Raw genomic sequence first — 15,619 nt, forward strand, 5'->3', positions numbered from 1 at the left:
AGCGTGGTGCTAATAACGCCAAGGTCGCGGGTTCGATCCCCGTACGGGCCAACTAAGTTTTTTGTAACGTTTACAAAGTACTTTTTGTCCACAGTTTAGTGGTACAACATCTGTATTCTTGAAATGACAGAATCACAATTCTGAAAAATGTGTAAATATAACATTTTATAGGAGTATTACCATGATTAGGTCTGCTTTTGTTGTCGAAGACCCGAGTTGGTTCAGATTTGAACCATTTTATACACTGTCTGGTCGTTTAAACTCATTGTTTTCCATGTAAAACCTTAATCCAGTGGGAACTGGTGGCAGCAAAATAAGTAAAATAACAAGGGAAACTTAGATTATAGAGATAGAAAAGTACATACATATTTGAGTGTCTCGTCAGTCCATTTTTAGAATATTTTTCAATAAAATAAACAAAACAATTAAAGCAAAGAAACCTATACATTTCTAGTTTTAACCACGATTTACTGCCTATGGCCGCAGAGTCGGCCGCGGGTTCGACTCCGATCTGCGGCCTTCTGCTGCGCCTCTCCCCCTCTGACTCACCCCATTTCATACCTGACCTCTGTAATAAAAATAACGAATTCATATTATAACATATCACCAATTAACCATATTGTCAGATGAATTATCCATAAAGGGTAGAGACGCATCTTGCATGATATTTCTGAGGCTCTGTTTATTTGAGCATTTTAAAATAAAGTAAAAAAACAAACCAAAACAAATCCAAACCCTGCCACTGTCCCTAAAGTGCCGTGTGGTGGCGCTGTTCAGCTGCACCTGGTCGCACTTTCCTCCCTCCCCGGCACACACACACACACACACACACACACAGACACGGTAGTGCCGGGGCGCTGTGGTGCTGCTGGAGGCGGTGTGTGTGCAGCTCTTTATTGTTCCAGTAGAAAGCTCAACGCACGCCCGGTTTCCCCACATTTGTTTCAATGGCTACCGCGCAGGAACCACGTCCCACCTGAGAGAGGGAGCGGTTCGGGCTGCGCACACAGAGAGAGGACCCGTCGATCGGAACTTCCAGCCCTGGACCGTGAGGGGATTTACCGTCTGCCTTGGACATAAAAAGCCCCTAGTGTCCGTGGATCCCGAAGGAAGAAAGGGTAAGGAAACCATGCTATCCGGATTATGAAGCGAGCTCACACGTAGCCTCTGTGGGTTTCCTTCTGTTTTATAAACTTAGTGCTTAGATTTGGACACATTTGCTACAAAGCCCAGTGTAAAGACTTCCCACAGGAAGCAGCGCGTGATGTTTGATGAGCCCGATATCTTTAAGCATTAAGCTCGGGGCTGTTGCAGCAGCAGCAGCCTGTTCCTTTTCCTAATCGGCTGAGCTTTAGCAGAGCTTCTTTCACTGTAAGCTTCATGATACACAAGGATCTCTCTCTCTTCTTTTTTTTTTTTTTTTTAAATAAGTGCTGCAATCACTTGCACGCATTTGCAACATTTTCCCACAAATAATTCACATGGTGTGGATCTTTAACTGGCATTTGTGTGAGGTTTAAAGTGTGGATTTCCCCCCAGGTTATTATGGAGGACTGAACATGACACCAGCAACATTAGCATCAATAAATACATTTAAAAAAGTAAACAGGAACTTCTACCTCCTCAAGACATGGACACAGAGATAGAATAAAGTGTAAAGCATGTATTTATCTATTCTTTTATTTATGCATACATTTATTTATGAGTTTAATCATTTATTCATGCATTTATTTATTCATTCCTGTGTTTATTTATTGATACTTCAATCATGTTTAGTCCTCCATAATGTATCTCCTGTGTTATTCCCTTCACCCAACCTTACAATAGGTTTGTCATTATAATACTGTGTGTGTGTGTGTGTGTGTGTGTGTGTGTGTGTGTGTGTGTGTGTGTGTGTGTGTGTGTGTGTGTGTGTGTGTGTGTGTGTGTGTGTGTGTGTGTGTGTGTGTGTGTGTGTGTGTGTGTGTGTGCAACCACCCTGTCCCTTGAGTGTGATCAGGGTTAGCCTACTGACATCTTTACTCTGGCCTAAAGGATTACTCTGCTAACCTACATCCTGCGAGTGCCAACCGATGTGTCTTTATTTAGGGGTGTGTTTGATTTAACTCACTGGACAAAGCTGCTGTGCCACATACATCGCTCCTTTTGGATCCTTCGTGCTGCCACAGGTGACCAACCCTGGAGGTTGCGTGCGTGCACGGCACCAATGAAAAGGAAAGACATCCCTTTCATTTATTGATCTCTTGGTAGGGCATGTGCTCTCTTTTTGCACCCCCCCCCCCCCCCTTTCAAAGTGAGGTCAGAGCACAGGGTCAGTGGGGAGGCAGCACCCGGGGATCTGCTTTGTCTTCATGGTTGGTGCCTTATCATTAGGCCGCCATGTCGCCAATTCACTTTTACAATCAATATCGAAACCCGTAACGCCGGGGGAATTGGTGTTACACTCCCTTCCCCTCTCTCTCTCTCACAAACACACGCACACACACAATAGAGACCACCCCCGAGGGCGGTTGAGGAGCCTAATGGCTCGTGGGGGGGGTGCAGAGTCACCTTGATAAAACGTAGAAACAAGCGCAGCCCATTGATCTGTCAGGGCCCGTGTTGTGCTGCGGCCTTGATCTCACCCTCACCTGTGTGTTCGTCAGGGAGGAGGTGATGCTTCAGGGTGTCATTCATCAGTTAAAGTCAGACACAGGCTGTTTATTAAACAGCAACAAGTAACACAATCCGGTAATAGATGCACTTGACTGTGCATGTTATTGTTTTTGCAAGGAGCTCCACATGCGTATGGGTATTTTCAGCTTTTTCACATTAGTGTCTTCTTGGAAACGTACCGTAGAGTCTGTGTGAATGCAAATGCTGCGCTTGCTTAACCATCCCACAGCGTTCCTCAGCGAATGCACAACCTTGTTCAAGTGATAACAGATGGTCGGGGAATAGCTGAGTGAAATGACCTTGTGTGTTTTGAATATTTGTCTCATAGGTTTCTTGTCTTTTTCTAATAGAAATTCTGTCTTTTCAAATGATCCACATCTCCCTGCAGCCCCCCCCCCCCCCCTCTTCTTTCTTTCCCAGAATTATAATTCACTGTTTCCTGCTTTTTTAAAATGTCGTGGGTACAAGCGGCCGTGTTTTCTCAGGAGGGGGTCTGGAGTCTCCCTTAGAGAGAGGGGGAGAAGTTCAGCATCCGTGAGGAACTCGGAGTAGAGCCGCTGCTCCTTTGCGTTGAAAGGAGCCAGTTGAGGTGGTTCAGGATCAGCTAGTAAGGATGAACCCTGGGCGCCTCCCTAGGGAGGTGTTCCAGGCACGTCCAGCTGGGAGGAGGCCTCTGGGAAGACCCAGGACCAGGTGGAGAGATTAGATCTCCACACTGGCCTGGGAACGCCTCAGGATCCCCCAGTTAGAGCTGGTTAATGTGGCCCGGGAAAGGGAAGTTTGGGGTCCACTGCTAAAGCTGCTGCCCCCGAGACCCGACCCCGGATAAGAGGCTGAAGATGATAGATGAGATGGTTCCTGCTTTTTTAAAATGTGATTTTTCTGTCATTTATACTAGTTTACTTGTAGTACAATGCACGTCTTTGCTTCGTTAGCTTGTCAGAGTACCGGAGAAACCCTTCATGACACATACAGCACGTCCATCACATCCCGTTTGAGTCAGTTTCATCTTGTGACTGCTGATCCTCTTTTACAGCACAGTTTCTGTATTCATGTTCCCCGTAACATAATCACTATACTTATTAATCAGCTATCTGATGCTGCTTTGAAAAAAAAAAAAGTGTTGATTGTGAGACCTGTTTTACAGCCTGTTGTGCAACCTCCATGTGAATATTGTAACTCGGATTATAGATTAATTTCCACTTTAACACGTGCTCTCTTCAAAGGAATTAAAACCAGATTTGACCGTTAATACGTATAGAAGATAAAGCCTTCTCTGTACGCGCACTTGTGTACACACACACGCGCTCACATCCGATTCCCAGAGTCTTGGCTCCCCTCTCGCAAACTCTTGGGAAACTTTCAGCCACCACCAGTTCAAAGGCTGCTTGAGAGGCCTCGGTCCCTCCGCGTTTTAAAGCCCCAGGCTGCTGGAAGCTCCCACAGTGGCTTCCTTTGTGCCTGTGTGACCAGCTCGCTCTGTATTCCTCTCAACAAAACTCCATGTTTAATCCCCAGTCCAGCCCCTACTGAGGAGATGATGAAACTTCTGTTTCCGAATTTCTACCCTTGTGCCATTCTCAAACTCTTTTAATCGACCCAGTCGGCATTTCTGATTTTGTTTGAGAGGAAAAAGAACTGTGGACGTAGCTGCGTTTTCTGCCTTTTTGAGCGCTGCACTCTTGCTGTAGTTGCTGTGTTGTGTTTGTGGTTTCTGAAATGAACCGTGCTGAGCCCCGCGGGCCTCTTGTTGATGCGTTTGTGCGACAAACCAACCATGCCGTCTGCAGAAAAACCATCCACTGCTGTCTGTCGGGGTAATTGGCACCTGCTTGTTAGAGAATGCTTAGGCAGAGCTATAAATCTTTCTCTGAGTTTAATTGTTTTGCTTTGAAAAACGGATAATTCGAGGCTAATCTTCTTCTTTTTGGGCCTCTCAGATACTCCCCCCAACCGGCCGACACTGAACAACTAACACACAACCATGCAGAGTGTTCATTTCAGTCCACTGGAGAAGTAGCACACAACAACAAAGGAATTTTCCCACAGGTGTAATGAGTAACTCGAATGACAGGTCCCTTTTTATTGTCGGGTCACTTCCTAGGCTGCGCTCCAGTTTCCAGTTGAGCTTTTGTCACCGAGGTGAACGGAGGGAGTCGTTTTTGTGCGTGCAGGTGGAGGGATTAGCAGAAGACGGTGGACTCCGGAAAGATTCAGTTCTCACGTAAGGGAATAAAAGGTTGGATTAGGCGTGAAAGAACAAAAGGGGACGTTCTCCGTGTATATTTTTGTAGGTGAGTGATTCAGGAAGTAAAAGTCAACTTTCCCACAGAGGTCAGAGGTCGGCCACATAGCGGCTCCCCTGGAGCTTGTAGGCATTCCCTGGCTGTGTGCCATATCCGGGGCCTCTTCCTTTTGGACTTTCTGACCATCGGACGACTGAAAGCCCTTCTGTAGGGCTGAAACTAGCAATTGATTTCATCATAAATGAATCTGCTGGTTATTTTTTCAATTGATAAAGAAAATAATGGCCGAAATGATGTCTTGAAATTGCGGTTTTGTGTCTGATCACCAATTAGAAATCCCAATAGATTGTCATAATAGTTTCAGGTTAATGTCTCCATTTGATTATTAGTTTCAGCTCCGCTCTGTAGGATAAACTTTAAACATGTTGTCATTGCACTTCCCATCTTTTAGCCTCACAGAGAAAAGTGACCAATGCTTGGTGGATTTTTAGGATAGTCTACCAAAATAAAAGACCGCAAATTATACACCAGCTTAAATCTCCAGATTTGGGCAAAAGAAAGCAGTGATTCTCAGGCATGTTTGGAGCAGACTTTGGAACCGTCAACCCAGTGACATACTGTATTTAGTCTTGAAATATGGACCTTTAAATGCAGTGGATCCGAAACCTTTAACTGCAGAGAAACTGTTAATCATCATGACGTCCAATAGGTCCCTAATGAGGTATCGATTTAATGATTTATTGAAGTAACGGTGACCGAATGCGTCTGAACCAAAGACGAAAACAGCCATTTCACCTTGGAGAAAAGCAGAGAAAAGGAGATGTTAGAGATTTGATCGTCATGGTCTTGTATTTTCCTCATGCCCTCACGTAGAAACTGCTGTGTTTGTATGTCGGGGCAGTTCAGCCGCCGTCCGTTGCCCCCTGACTGTCTTCTAAAACATTCCTCAGCCGTTATGTCACCAACCGTCTGAGAGCATATTTATTGTCTGAGGTTGAGGGTATATCAAGTGTGGGATGGAGGTGGGGGCGCTGAAAAGTTTGTGTGTCTGAAAGAAGAGAGGGGGGGGGGGGTTGCGGCTGAGCGTCTTTGTGTGTTCTCAGACCGTATCTCATCTGCCCTACTTGTGAAGCTTTGATTCATGTCTGAACTGGTCTTAAGCAGAGCTCCGTGTTTGCTTTGTAGGAAATCCCACCTGCATGTGCTGCAGCTGGAATAAGTGTGTGTCTGTAGTGGGGTGTGAGACGCTAAGTTAAGCTGTCAAACTGTACGGGGCTGTTCTAGTGGCTTCATCATCCTAACCAATAAAAAATCCCCACTGACTAAACGTCTTGTGGTTTCTTCATTGTGCAAGATCAGTTTAACCGAGACTGAATAGATGTGGCAAGACTTTTTGCACATTTCTTGAACTAATTAAGAACAAAATTTTCCTCCAAGAAATGAACTTACTCCTTTTTGAGACAAATGTTGTATTTTTTTCCGCCCATGTTTTAAGGAACTTTTATACTTAATCATTTTCTCAGTGAAGGTTGGTGGAGCATCTCATCTGGCTTGTTTTTCTCCTCAAAAGGCTTCCACATATAAAAAGATTACAGGAATTCATGTACATACACACAAACAAACAGGATGTGATGTGCTGTTTAGGCTGAGGGCCTGTGTAGAAGGTCGGGTGTTCGAGGAAATGCCTGATCCTTCTTGCTATGTGTTTAAAACCCCCCAAAATTTGGGTAAATCTATCCTTTTCTTTTCCCTTCCAGACGTGATCAGAGGTGCCTGCAGCTCCAGAGCCCCTCACTGTAGCGTCTGTCGCCATGGTGGAGCCAGCCGACAGGCCGTCCACAGCCGGACAGAGGCTGGGCGCCCCTGAAAGCTTCGGGGTGTCCACCCTGGAACCGGGTCTGCGTCCTCCTGCCCAGCCTCCGGGGCGACAAGTCTCCATAAGGGTTCAGATGCTTGACGACACACAGGAAGTCTTCCAGATATCGGTGAGTACTGCGAGCGTATGTGGCTGCGAGAGGATGGCTCACTATGCTCCATTTACCTTTAGCCTTATCTCCACTTCCTGGAGGTATACAGGAAGTGGGATAGAACCCAGCTTCCTGTCTAAGCAAGCCACACCTTCGGATCCTGCCCCATAGACAAACTCGTTTCTAGCCAGTATTCACCCTGATCAGGCATCTAAAGTAACCTCATGTGTTTTGAATCTTCCTGTAAGTTCCAGCGAAAGTGCGTGCTTGCATTTAAGTGAAGCGTGCGTTTGTCTGTGTAAGCTCCCGGCTGCCTAATGCTGTTTAGATAAAGAGGTCCTCTGAGAGGCTGCAGCAGCTTTAATGACCCCGGTGCTGCGGTGCTTTGGTATGTCATCTCCTGGTGGGAGTAGTCTTGGGTTTTCTGCACCAACGTCTGCCGCAGGCTGAAAGAGAGTTCGCTTTTGTGCCCTCTTTGTCCGATTTGAATGCCTTTTTTTTAAGAAAACCCAGCCGCTGTATTACCGGCTTAGAATTCCGGGCGTTTTTTGTGATGATAATAAGGAAAGATCGCAGCGATTCACTGTCTCAGCTGGCTTGTCGAACATCCAGAGCTGCCAGTTCAGGGAGCTGTAATTGGCTCTTGTGGAAATGCCAAGAATGTATGTGGTTGTTAGTGTGTCAGAGCCTCGGGATGTGTTTGGGCTTAGTTTGACAGACTCCTGGGATCTGCGTCAATGATGTCATCCGCAGCATGTATGTTTTAGCATTTTTCTTAATTGATTCCCGAATTGAGTGGAGCTTGTGGGGTTTTTTTTCCACAAAGCAGCAGCAGCAGCAGCAGCAGCAGCAGCAGCAGCAGCAGCAGCAGCAGCAGCAGCAGCAGCAGCAGCAGCAGCAGCAGCAGCAGCAGTCCTAGTCCTCCTCGTGACCGGGATATCTTCCCCCTTATCTTTTCCTATCCCCAGTGTTTTTACACACACAGATGTCCTATCTCTGTGGAACATCTTTGAACGTCACAGCTCAGACAACAGGAGAGCATCAGCTGATAACAGCAGCGAGCATGGCCACTAAATACCCATACTGCACTCACACACCGTTGTTCTAGACGGACACTGTTTGGTTGCTGTTACATGAGCGAAATGGGAACCAGCAGAGGGCTGGACTGGGAATAACAATGAAGGAAAGAGAGGAGATGGATGAAGGAGAGCTGAAGTGAACCAACCTAATTAATTACTAGTGTGTTCGGTGCTTATCACAGACTAGGGGAAATAAGGGAGGCATTGTCTTCTGAGATTGACTCCCGTAATCTGTCTTTTACCCGTTACAATGGCTGCCAGTGTGTTTGTGCAGTAGGTGTAGTCTAACGTGTGAATGAAGAGATAAGCCCGCAGCTCCCAGCAAACACTGGCACTGGATTGGGCATTTTGTCCCTCCGTTGAGGGAGGTAAAAGTGGATGGCTTGCTCATTAACTGGGCCGGTTATCTTTAAAAGCTCAGCAGAGGGGGGGCTCCAGAATATATTTTAAAGATCTGAGACACACGGTGCTCTTTATCATTAGCAGTCACATTTATTTTACACCTTAACGGACAATGTTGGCATGCAGCGGTGCTAATGTTGTAATGTTGACTTGGTCAGTGGTTGGATTTGAACCTTTTTTAGTCCATGTTTTAAAGGTCTCATATTGTAAACAGAGAGTCTTTCTATTGTAAAGCAGGGGAAGGTGCTTCAGTCATATTAACTGTGAAAGTATCAGCGCATACACAGAGAAATGCACACAGCCTGTATTCAGAAACTGTGACTTGGCATCAGGACTTCCTGTACGGTTGTGATGTCACAGCTATACAATATATGAGGGTATCGACCGATATGGAATTTTTAGGGCCGATGCCGATTCCTTGAGCCGATATCTGGAGCCGATGCTACTTTTGCTCCCTCAGTTTGCATCATAAAAATGACACAATGATGTTAACAAATGTTACGCGTCTCAATTTAAAAGAAGTTAAACAACATTTATTGAATTTAAAAAAGGCATCTCCAGCAACGCAGAGCTGCCTGTGGACGCCTGTCTGTAAATAATGCCGGGGAAAAACTATCTGCGAACACAGCAGCCCGCATCGGCCGATACCGACACACGTAAAAAACACAAATATCAGCTGGTCGATGTGTCGGTCTGTCACTACTATAGAGAGGTAGAAATTGGCGCTAAAGTGCTGTAACAGTCACTCCAGAGACACCAAGTGTGCAGATGTTGAGGATCCGGAAATTCTCTTCCCGTGTAAACCCGGGGTCGGCTGAAAACCAATACTGTGTCATTCAAAACATTCTGGTGCAACATGCGGCTTCAATAAGAGCTTCTTGGATCCAGGTGGCTGACACTGAAGGCTCCGGCTTTCATCCACTAAAGTCTGTGTCCTCGTGACATTTCCGGAAATCAGCTGTTCATCGGGCTCTCAGTCGGGAATGTGGACGGACTCTATTAGCCAGATTCCCATGAGGGGGTAACGTGGGATTCATTAGATCACAATGAGATCCTGCAGAGTTTAATCTTCTGTTATTTAAATCTAACGCAGCTTTTACTTTACAGGGAACGACCGGAAAAAAGGCCGGTCAGCATCTGCATAAAGGATTCGTTCATCGACAGTTCATATTATTTAGTTTGAGTATACATTTCATCAATAAAACATCATGACGACACACTGGCACACACTGCATTAGTGGCACACACACACACACACACACACACACACACACACACACACACACACACACACACACACACACACACACACACACACACACACACACACACACACACACACACACTTGGAGGCTCCATTATTAATGTGGAGTGGTAGCAGCATGGTCGAGGAGTGTGTGAGTGCAGAACATCGTCGCTCACCCACCTGGTGAATAATTGAAGGTAGAAAGGATGTGCTGTGTGTGTGTGTGTGTGTGTGTGTGTGTGTGTATTTGAATGCATGGTAAATTATAGAGGATGTGTGTTACTCATTAGCTTTCAGTTGGTCTCACCTGTTTTCATGTAATTCAGTATCAGTGTGATCATTCACATAAGACATGTGTGGATCCGACTGTAACTGACCACAGACACACACAACATACGTTTTTGACTCTGTGCTTTCAGAGAGAAGCTTTCGTTGCAGGATTTGCCCTCACGAGAAAAGCTTTCCCGCTCGAGATTCTCTCAGTTTATCACGAGGTCGCAGCATCCAGCATCCAGAGGGGAATTTTCCAAAGGAAACCCTTTTGGTTTGTGTGGCGGAGATGAATGAAACTCAGCTAAAAGGAGCGAGCGGCTGCACTTTACTGTAACTCCAGCACCTGTTTCTCAAAGTCAATTAGATGCATTTATTTTTAAGATGTATTCCTTTAAGTGAAAGCAGGATTTTACTACCAACTCAAAGGATAACCTGTTAATAAATAAATCAAAATGACTTTTAAGCAGTGTGTTTGTATCCAAAGCCTAGGATAGCTTATTCATCTGTGCCATAGAGATCCATAGTTGTCCAAAAATGATTAAAAGCACATTAATGAGCCACTGGGTTGTTCAAATGTAAGTGCCAAGTTACTGCATCAAAGTGGTATTTCACTTACAGCTGTAATGACGTGCAGTAATCTTATTATTTAGTGCTTTTTAAAGAAGAACGGTTTTGGGGTTTCGTACCACAGACATGGCCGAGAAGTTGGAAAGTAGTGAGAGGCGGACTAATGCGTCGTTGGTTTTGGCCTTTTTCTGTGTTTACGATTGGAAAAATAATGAATATCCTTCAGCTGGATCTGAACCAGAACAAAACGAGCCTCGCAGAGAAACCGAGGTCAGAAAAGAAGAGCGAAACAATGCGACCGGATATATGTTTTGATCCTGTCAAGACTGGAAACAGCAGAACCAGCGTCACCCTTTATTTAAACACCTTTTGTTCGCCACGATGTGCGCATATGAGATGATATAACACCGAGGAAGTATGAGGTTCTCTTCTGTATCAGTCAGTGGTGTGTGATTGGTCCGTTTGTTTCTTGTCTAGCATGTTTACTTGATCTTAATCCCTGCAAGAGCAAGTCCAATATATCAAGACATACCTCTCAGTGGAGCTCTAACAACAGACCGTCTGACAGCATGAGAGGCTGGTTTTGTGTTCGCGTGTGTGTGTGTGTGTGTGTGTGTGTGTGTGGGAGGTGTCCCCGCTCAGGTAAAATAAGACCACTGTTGGGTTTTCGTTGCACGATTGGATTGCGGCTTCATGATCTGCGTGGCTTTTGACCTTGTGTGGTAATAGAGAGAAACAGGGCTGCAGGGGGTTGAGGATTAGGATGATTGAACTGCTTTATAGACAACATCATTTGATGGACTATCAGCCCCCTAAGGCCTGGGATAAATGGGCTCCAAGTCCCCCTGCCACATTATGCACAGACACACACACACACACGCTCACTCCTTAGCGCTGATCTGGAGCAGTTGACATTTTAAATGGATGGGCCTTTGTGCCGCTGGCTGCCTTTGGGAGTAAACGACACGTGTGGAAGGAGCAGATATGAAAAGGAATGAGGAGGGAATCAGTCATTTAAGAAGTGTCTTAAAAGACTAAAGGAGCAGTGAAACTGCAGAAAGATACACACCGTTTTACCGCCGTGTTACCTGATTGCAGTCAGCTTGTCCCTCGTTTGGAGAAGCAGTAGGACGGACCCAGAAGCTAAACAAAGAGGTATTACTGCCTCATTGTTGTGCTTCCACAGCTGAGACCTTTGCCATTTGCCCCCGAGCAGGAGTAGACGAAATTAGTTTTCTATTTGTGACTTAGTATGCACAGAACCAGGCCGTTACAATTTTGCCCCAGACTTATTTTTAAGCTTTATGTTGAGCAACACACTTCTTTTCTTTTTACAGGCGTTAGCTAGAAGCCTCACGTTGAATTTGGTGATGTTTATATGTCCCCCTCCTGCAGTATCTTTTGCCCCGAAGCATTTAAAACTCAGCAATTTCCACCGTTTTTGTCTCTTTTATAGAGTTTGTTCCCCCTTGATATTTACACTGAGGAGAAAAGAGAGACACACACACACATACAAAGTGATAAGAGATGAGAAAGTGTGTATTTTGAAACACTATGATCGTGTTTCTTTATGACTCCTGAAGTTGGCAGGAGTCCTGGCAGCTCAAGTGGTTTGGATGTGTGTGTAGAGCCAAGGTGATGTTTAAGGACAGTAAAAAGTAGTTATTTCAGGGTGAGGCTCAAACACTGGCTTTGTGATCTCTGCAAGTTTACGACCCGTCGCGTCAGCGTGGTTTCTTCTCCTCTTCTCTCTCCCTCTCTAGCTATCCTTCCATCCCATCTCCAAACCCCTTTACTACTGATCCTCCAAATAATCTTCATTCTTTCCGCTTTCTTGGAGCGCTTACAGAACTAACAGTAGCTTTGGCAGGCCGCATTCATCATCATCCTCCGCGGAGACCTGCTCCGTGTGTGAGTGTGTGTGTATGTTGAAACCCCCCAGCCCCTGCTCGATCCAGCGCCGTAACATACTAAAACCTATATTGATGCTGTTTATATGGGCTCACAAGGGCCACATTAAACCACGTTACATGGTTATGTGCGTTTATGGGCCAATGTGCATGAACGTGTACACGGTGAGTGCATGTGTGCATGCCACGGCCTGCCTTGCAGTTCTACTGACTAAGACGAGTTCATTCCAGTCGTATTAAAGTAAATATTTGATTAGATTTGCTCATGTAATATCCTCCTCCTCATGAATGTCTCATTGATGGGAGCGGGGGAGGCTAAATATTGTATTGTGATGCATCGTCCTCCCTTCCGCTCTGACTCACACAAATAAGAACATTTGTTCATCATGGCATCTTGGCCCTACATTAAAAATATACTATATATATATATATATATAATATATACTATTTTAGGTCCCAATTGACCTTGTGCTTCCCTGAACAGTAATTGGCCAGTCATAGTTCTGTCACGCTTTCATTTTGAATGTCCTGTATTGTAAAAAGTGATATTTCCTCGTCTCTTTTTATTCTAAAGCAGGTTGAGGTGTTATATAAACACTGTGAAAGTATGAAAGTGATCAATCCACAGAGGAATGCACACAGCCTGGGTCTTTAAGCGAGCCGCCAGGACTTCTGTACGGTCGTGATGTCACAAATATACTATATATAGTGGTAGTTATAGTTCCTATGATTCAGGGGAAGCTCCTCTTTCTTTCTGCTGCAGTGTAAAGTCACAATCAAGCGTACCACGCTTGACAAACTTATGTTTTGTTAAATAACGCCAAAGTCAACCAGGGCATTTTTCAATGTAAAAAGTTGTATTTAAGTGTGTCGTTGCTCTGTTTCAGAGTTGCTATGTTTAGCATGAAACAAAAGAAACATCAGAAACATGTGGATGCTGCGTGCTTGCAGACAGAGCCTCTCAAACGGAGGAGCTGTGCCGTCTTATGTAATGGTTGGCATTCACTGTCTCATTCCTGCGGTCAGAGAGGGAGTGAGGACTGACTTTCCTCTCAGCTACCTCTTCTCCTTATGTTTCCTTCTGTAGCTGACCCCAGAGTTTGACCTGCGTACGGAGCAAATAGATTCCCCATGATGCATCGTACTTAAGTCAAAGGTTATAGTAATGCATTTTTAGCCCCTCATCTCTTGGCATGTCGTGGTTGAACATGAACATGTTAGTGCAATACTACTGTTGCACTATTACGACAGAAGCAGTCCTTTTCCTTTTGCATTTAAGGTGGAGCCACGTGGAAGCGTTTAGACGTGCTGAGTTCAAAGACAGGGCCACAGACGGCGCTGCCTCTGAGCTAGGAAGGAGTGAAGGAGGGAGCGAGACAGAGATTATTAGACTGTTGCTGATGGAGGAACAATTACTCAGAGATTGTTCCCGAAAGGCAGCAGGACGGGGGTAGGAAACAAATGAAGGGGGGCCCCGCTGAGGGACGAAAAAGAGACGTGGTGTTCTTCTGAAAGAGGGGGGATCGCAGCATTGGAAGGGAGAGAAAGATGCATACAGGCACACATCCGTCTCCCACAGAAGCCTTTTGCCCAACGCCGGCAGCCAATGAGCGAGCAAACACTGTCCGCTCCGCTCTGCTTGGCTGCAGATGGGATCTTTTTTTTTTTTTTTTTTTGTAATTGCAGTGAATGAGGTCCCGAGTGAGGAGTCTAGTCAAGCCAACAGTGGAAGAGCTGGGCCCCATTTAGGGTAATCACTGTACCTCTGTTTCACTGCAAAAGCAAATGAGCAGCTATTGTGGATTACAAGCACAGGTTTGGAGCAGAAGCCGGGCTGAATGTGATCTATTTTTACAAGTGGGATAATGATTATTTCCTGTATTTGATTGGAGTTGTGCTACTTTGATTCTTGACATACTATAATAACATCTCCTTGTCCTCACAGCTACTATTCCAGTTGGGCACGATAATCCCTCAGTGTTGTTTTAAACACAACGGGAAATGAAAATTTAGCCGCTGGAAGGTTTATCATCAGTACCAGACCCCCTGGAAGGTAGCCAACGCTCGTTTGGAGCTCCTGTTGTATTAGAAAAATGAATCTGGGTGAAGTAATGAAGAAGTAGCTGCACCTGGGTGTTCATGTCGCTGTCGGACACAGCCGAATCCCCAACTGTCCCTCTCTTCCACCTGAAAACTAGGAACTAATTTGATGGAGCGAGGCAGCTTTTGTCGTCCGTTTGAAAGGTTATAATCATCAGTCATTCCCGGGACAGATGACTCACACGTCACAGGTGCTTATCAGCTCCAGCTCCAGGACACGCTGATTTTCAGCCTTTTTCCAACACGATTCTATGACGTGCGTTTGCGATGTTGAACGTGACACACACGGGGGAAAGGTCGGGTTAGGTTCTTTATTGTCCCCACGGGGATAATCGATTTCACACAAGTCAGTTCTCTTTTCCATGGCAGCATACATTACAAAAAAGGCACAACACATGGGCATCACATACAGATCACACACCCTCTCCCCACAGATAACAGATATAAGAAGAATTCCTTCATTAGTCCAGCGAATGGGGAAATTCAATTTTCACTTTATTATTTTTCATGTTACACACACACAGGCCCGAAATACACACACATGCACAGACAGGACCTATATACATGCAACTAATGGAGAGATGTTAGAGCGAGGGGGCTGCCAGTGACTTGCGCCCCGGCAGTTGGGGGTTCGGTGCCTTGCTCAACAGCACCTCGGCAGTGCCCAGGAGATGATCTGGCACCTCTCCAGCCACCAGTCCACGCTCCATACATGGTCCACACAGGGACTCAAGCCAGCAACCCTCCGGTTCCCAGCCCAGTCACCTATGGACTGAGCTACTGCCGCACCATAATCTCTTCCCACATATCCCCAGAACAACATATAGACCTACAGACAGCACATACCCGTCTACTGGCAACCAAACGGAGACTTTCGCCTATTTTTAGCACTTGAATTCTCCCCAGGAACACAGAGGAATTCAAGTTTTTGTATGTATGGTTAAATTTTGGTTGCGTTACTGTCCAACTGCAGTTTGGATGAGTACAGAGGGGACTAAACGCGCAGGGAACCAGTGCTTCTTGGTGAGAATAGAAATGTCTAAGAGTTTGGAAAGCAGCTCCCAGCCCAAGTGTCAGCTTCAGGGTCCTAAATGAGATTTCCTCCCCCTTGATAAGCGTTAACCATGGCTCCTCATTAAACCTCTCTAAGGGCTCCCTCAATCTCTGCCACAAA

At 45.5% G+C, this 15,619-nt stretch overlaps 1 protein-coding gene across 1 annotated transcript in view; it reads left to right on the top strand.

The window, feature by feature from the left end:
• Nucleotides 1–890: 890 nt before the first annotated feature.
• LOC310964688 (FERM, ARHGEF and pleckstrin domain-containing protein 1-like) overlaps nucleotides 891–15,619 on the top strand; it is a 56,613-nt gene continuing 41,884 nt past the window's right edge. Inside the window, exons 1-2 of the mRNA XM_083937941.1 lie at nucleotides 891–1,118; nucleotides 6,659–6,886. Coding sequence (XP_083794067.1) covers nucleotides 6,713–6,886 — 174 coding nt within the window. The 5' untranslated portion in view covers nucleotides 891–1,118; nucleotides 6,659–6,712. The remainder of the gene's footprint in view (nucleotides 1,119–6,658; nucleotides 6,887–15,619) is intronic.

Source organism: Echiichthys vipera, assembly GCF_963691815.1.
Source record: "Echiichthys vipera genome assembly, chromosome: 23".
In the NCBI taxonomy this organism is placed as follows: Eukaryota; Metazoa; Chordata; class Actinopteri; order Perciformes; family Trachinidae; genus Echiichthys; species Echiichthys vipera.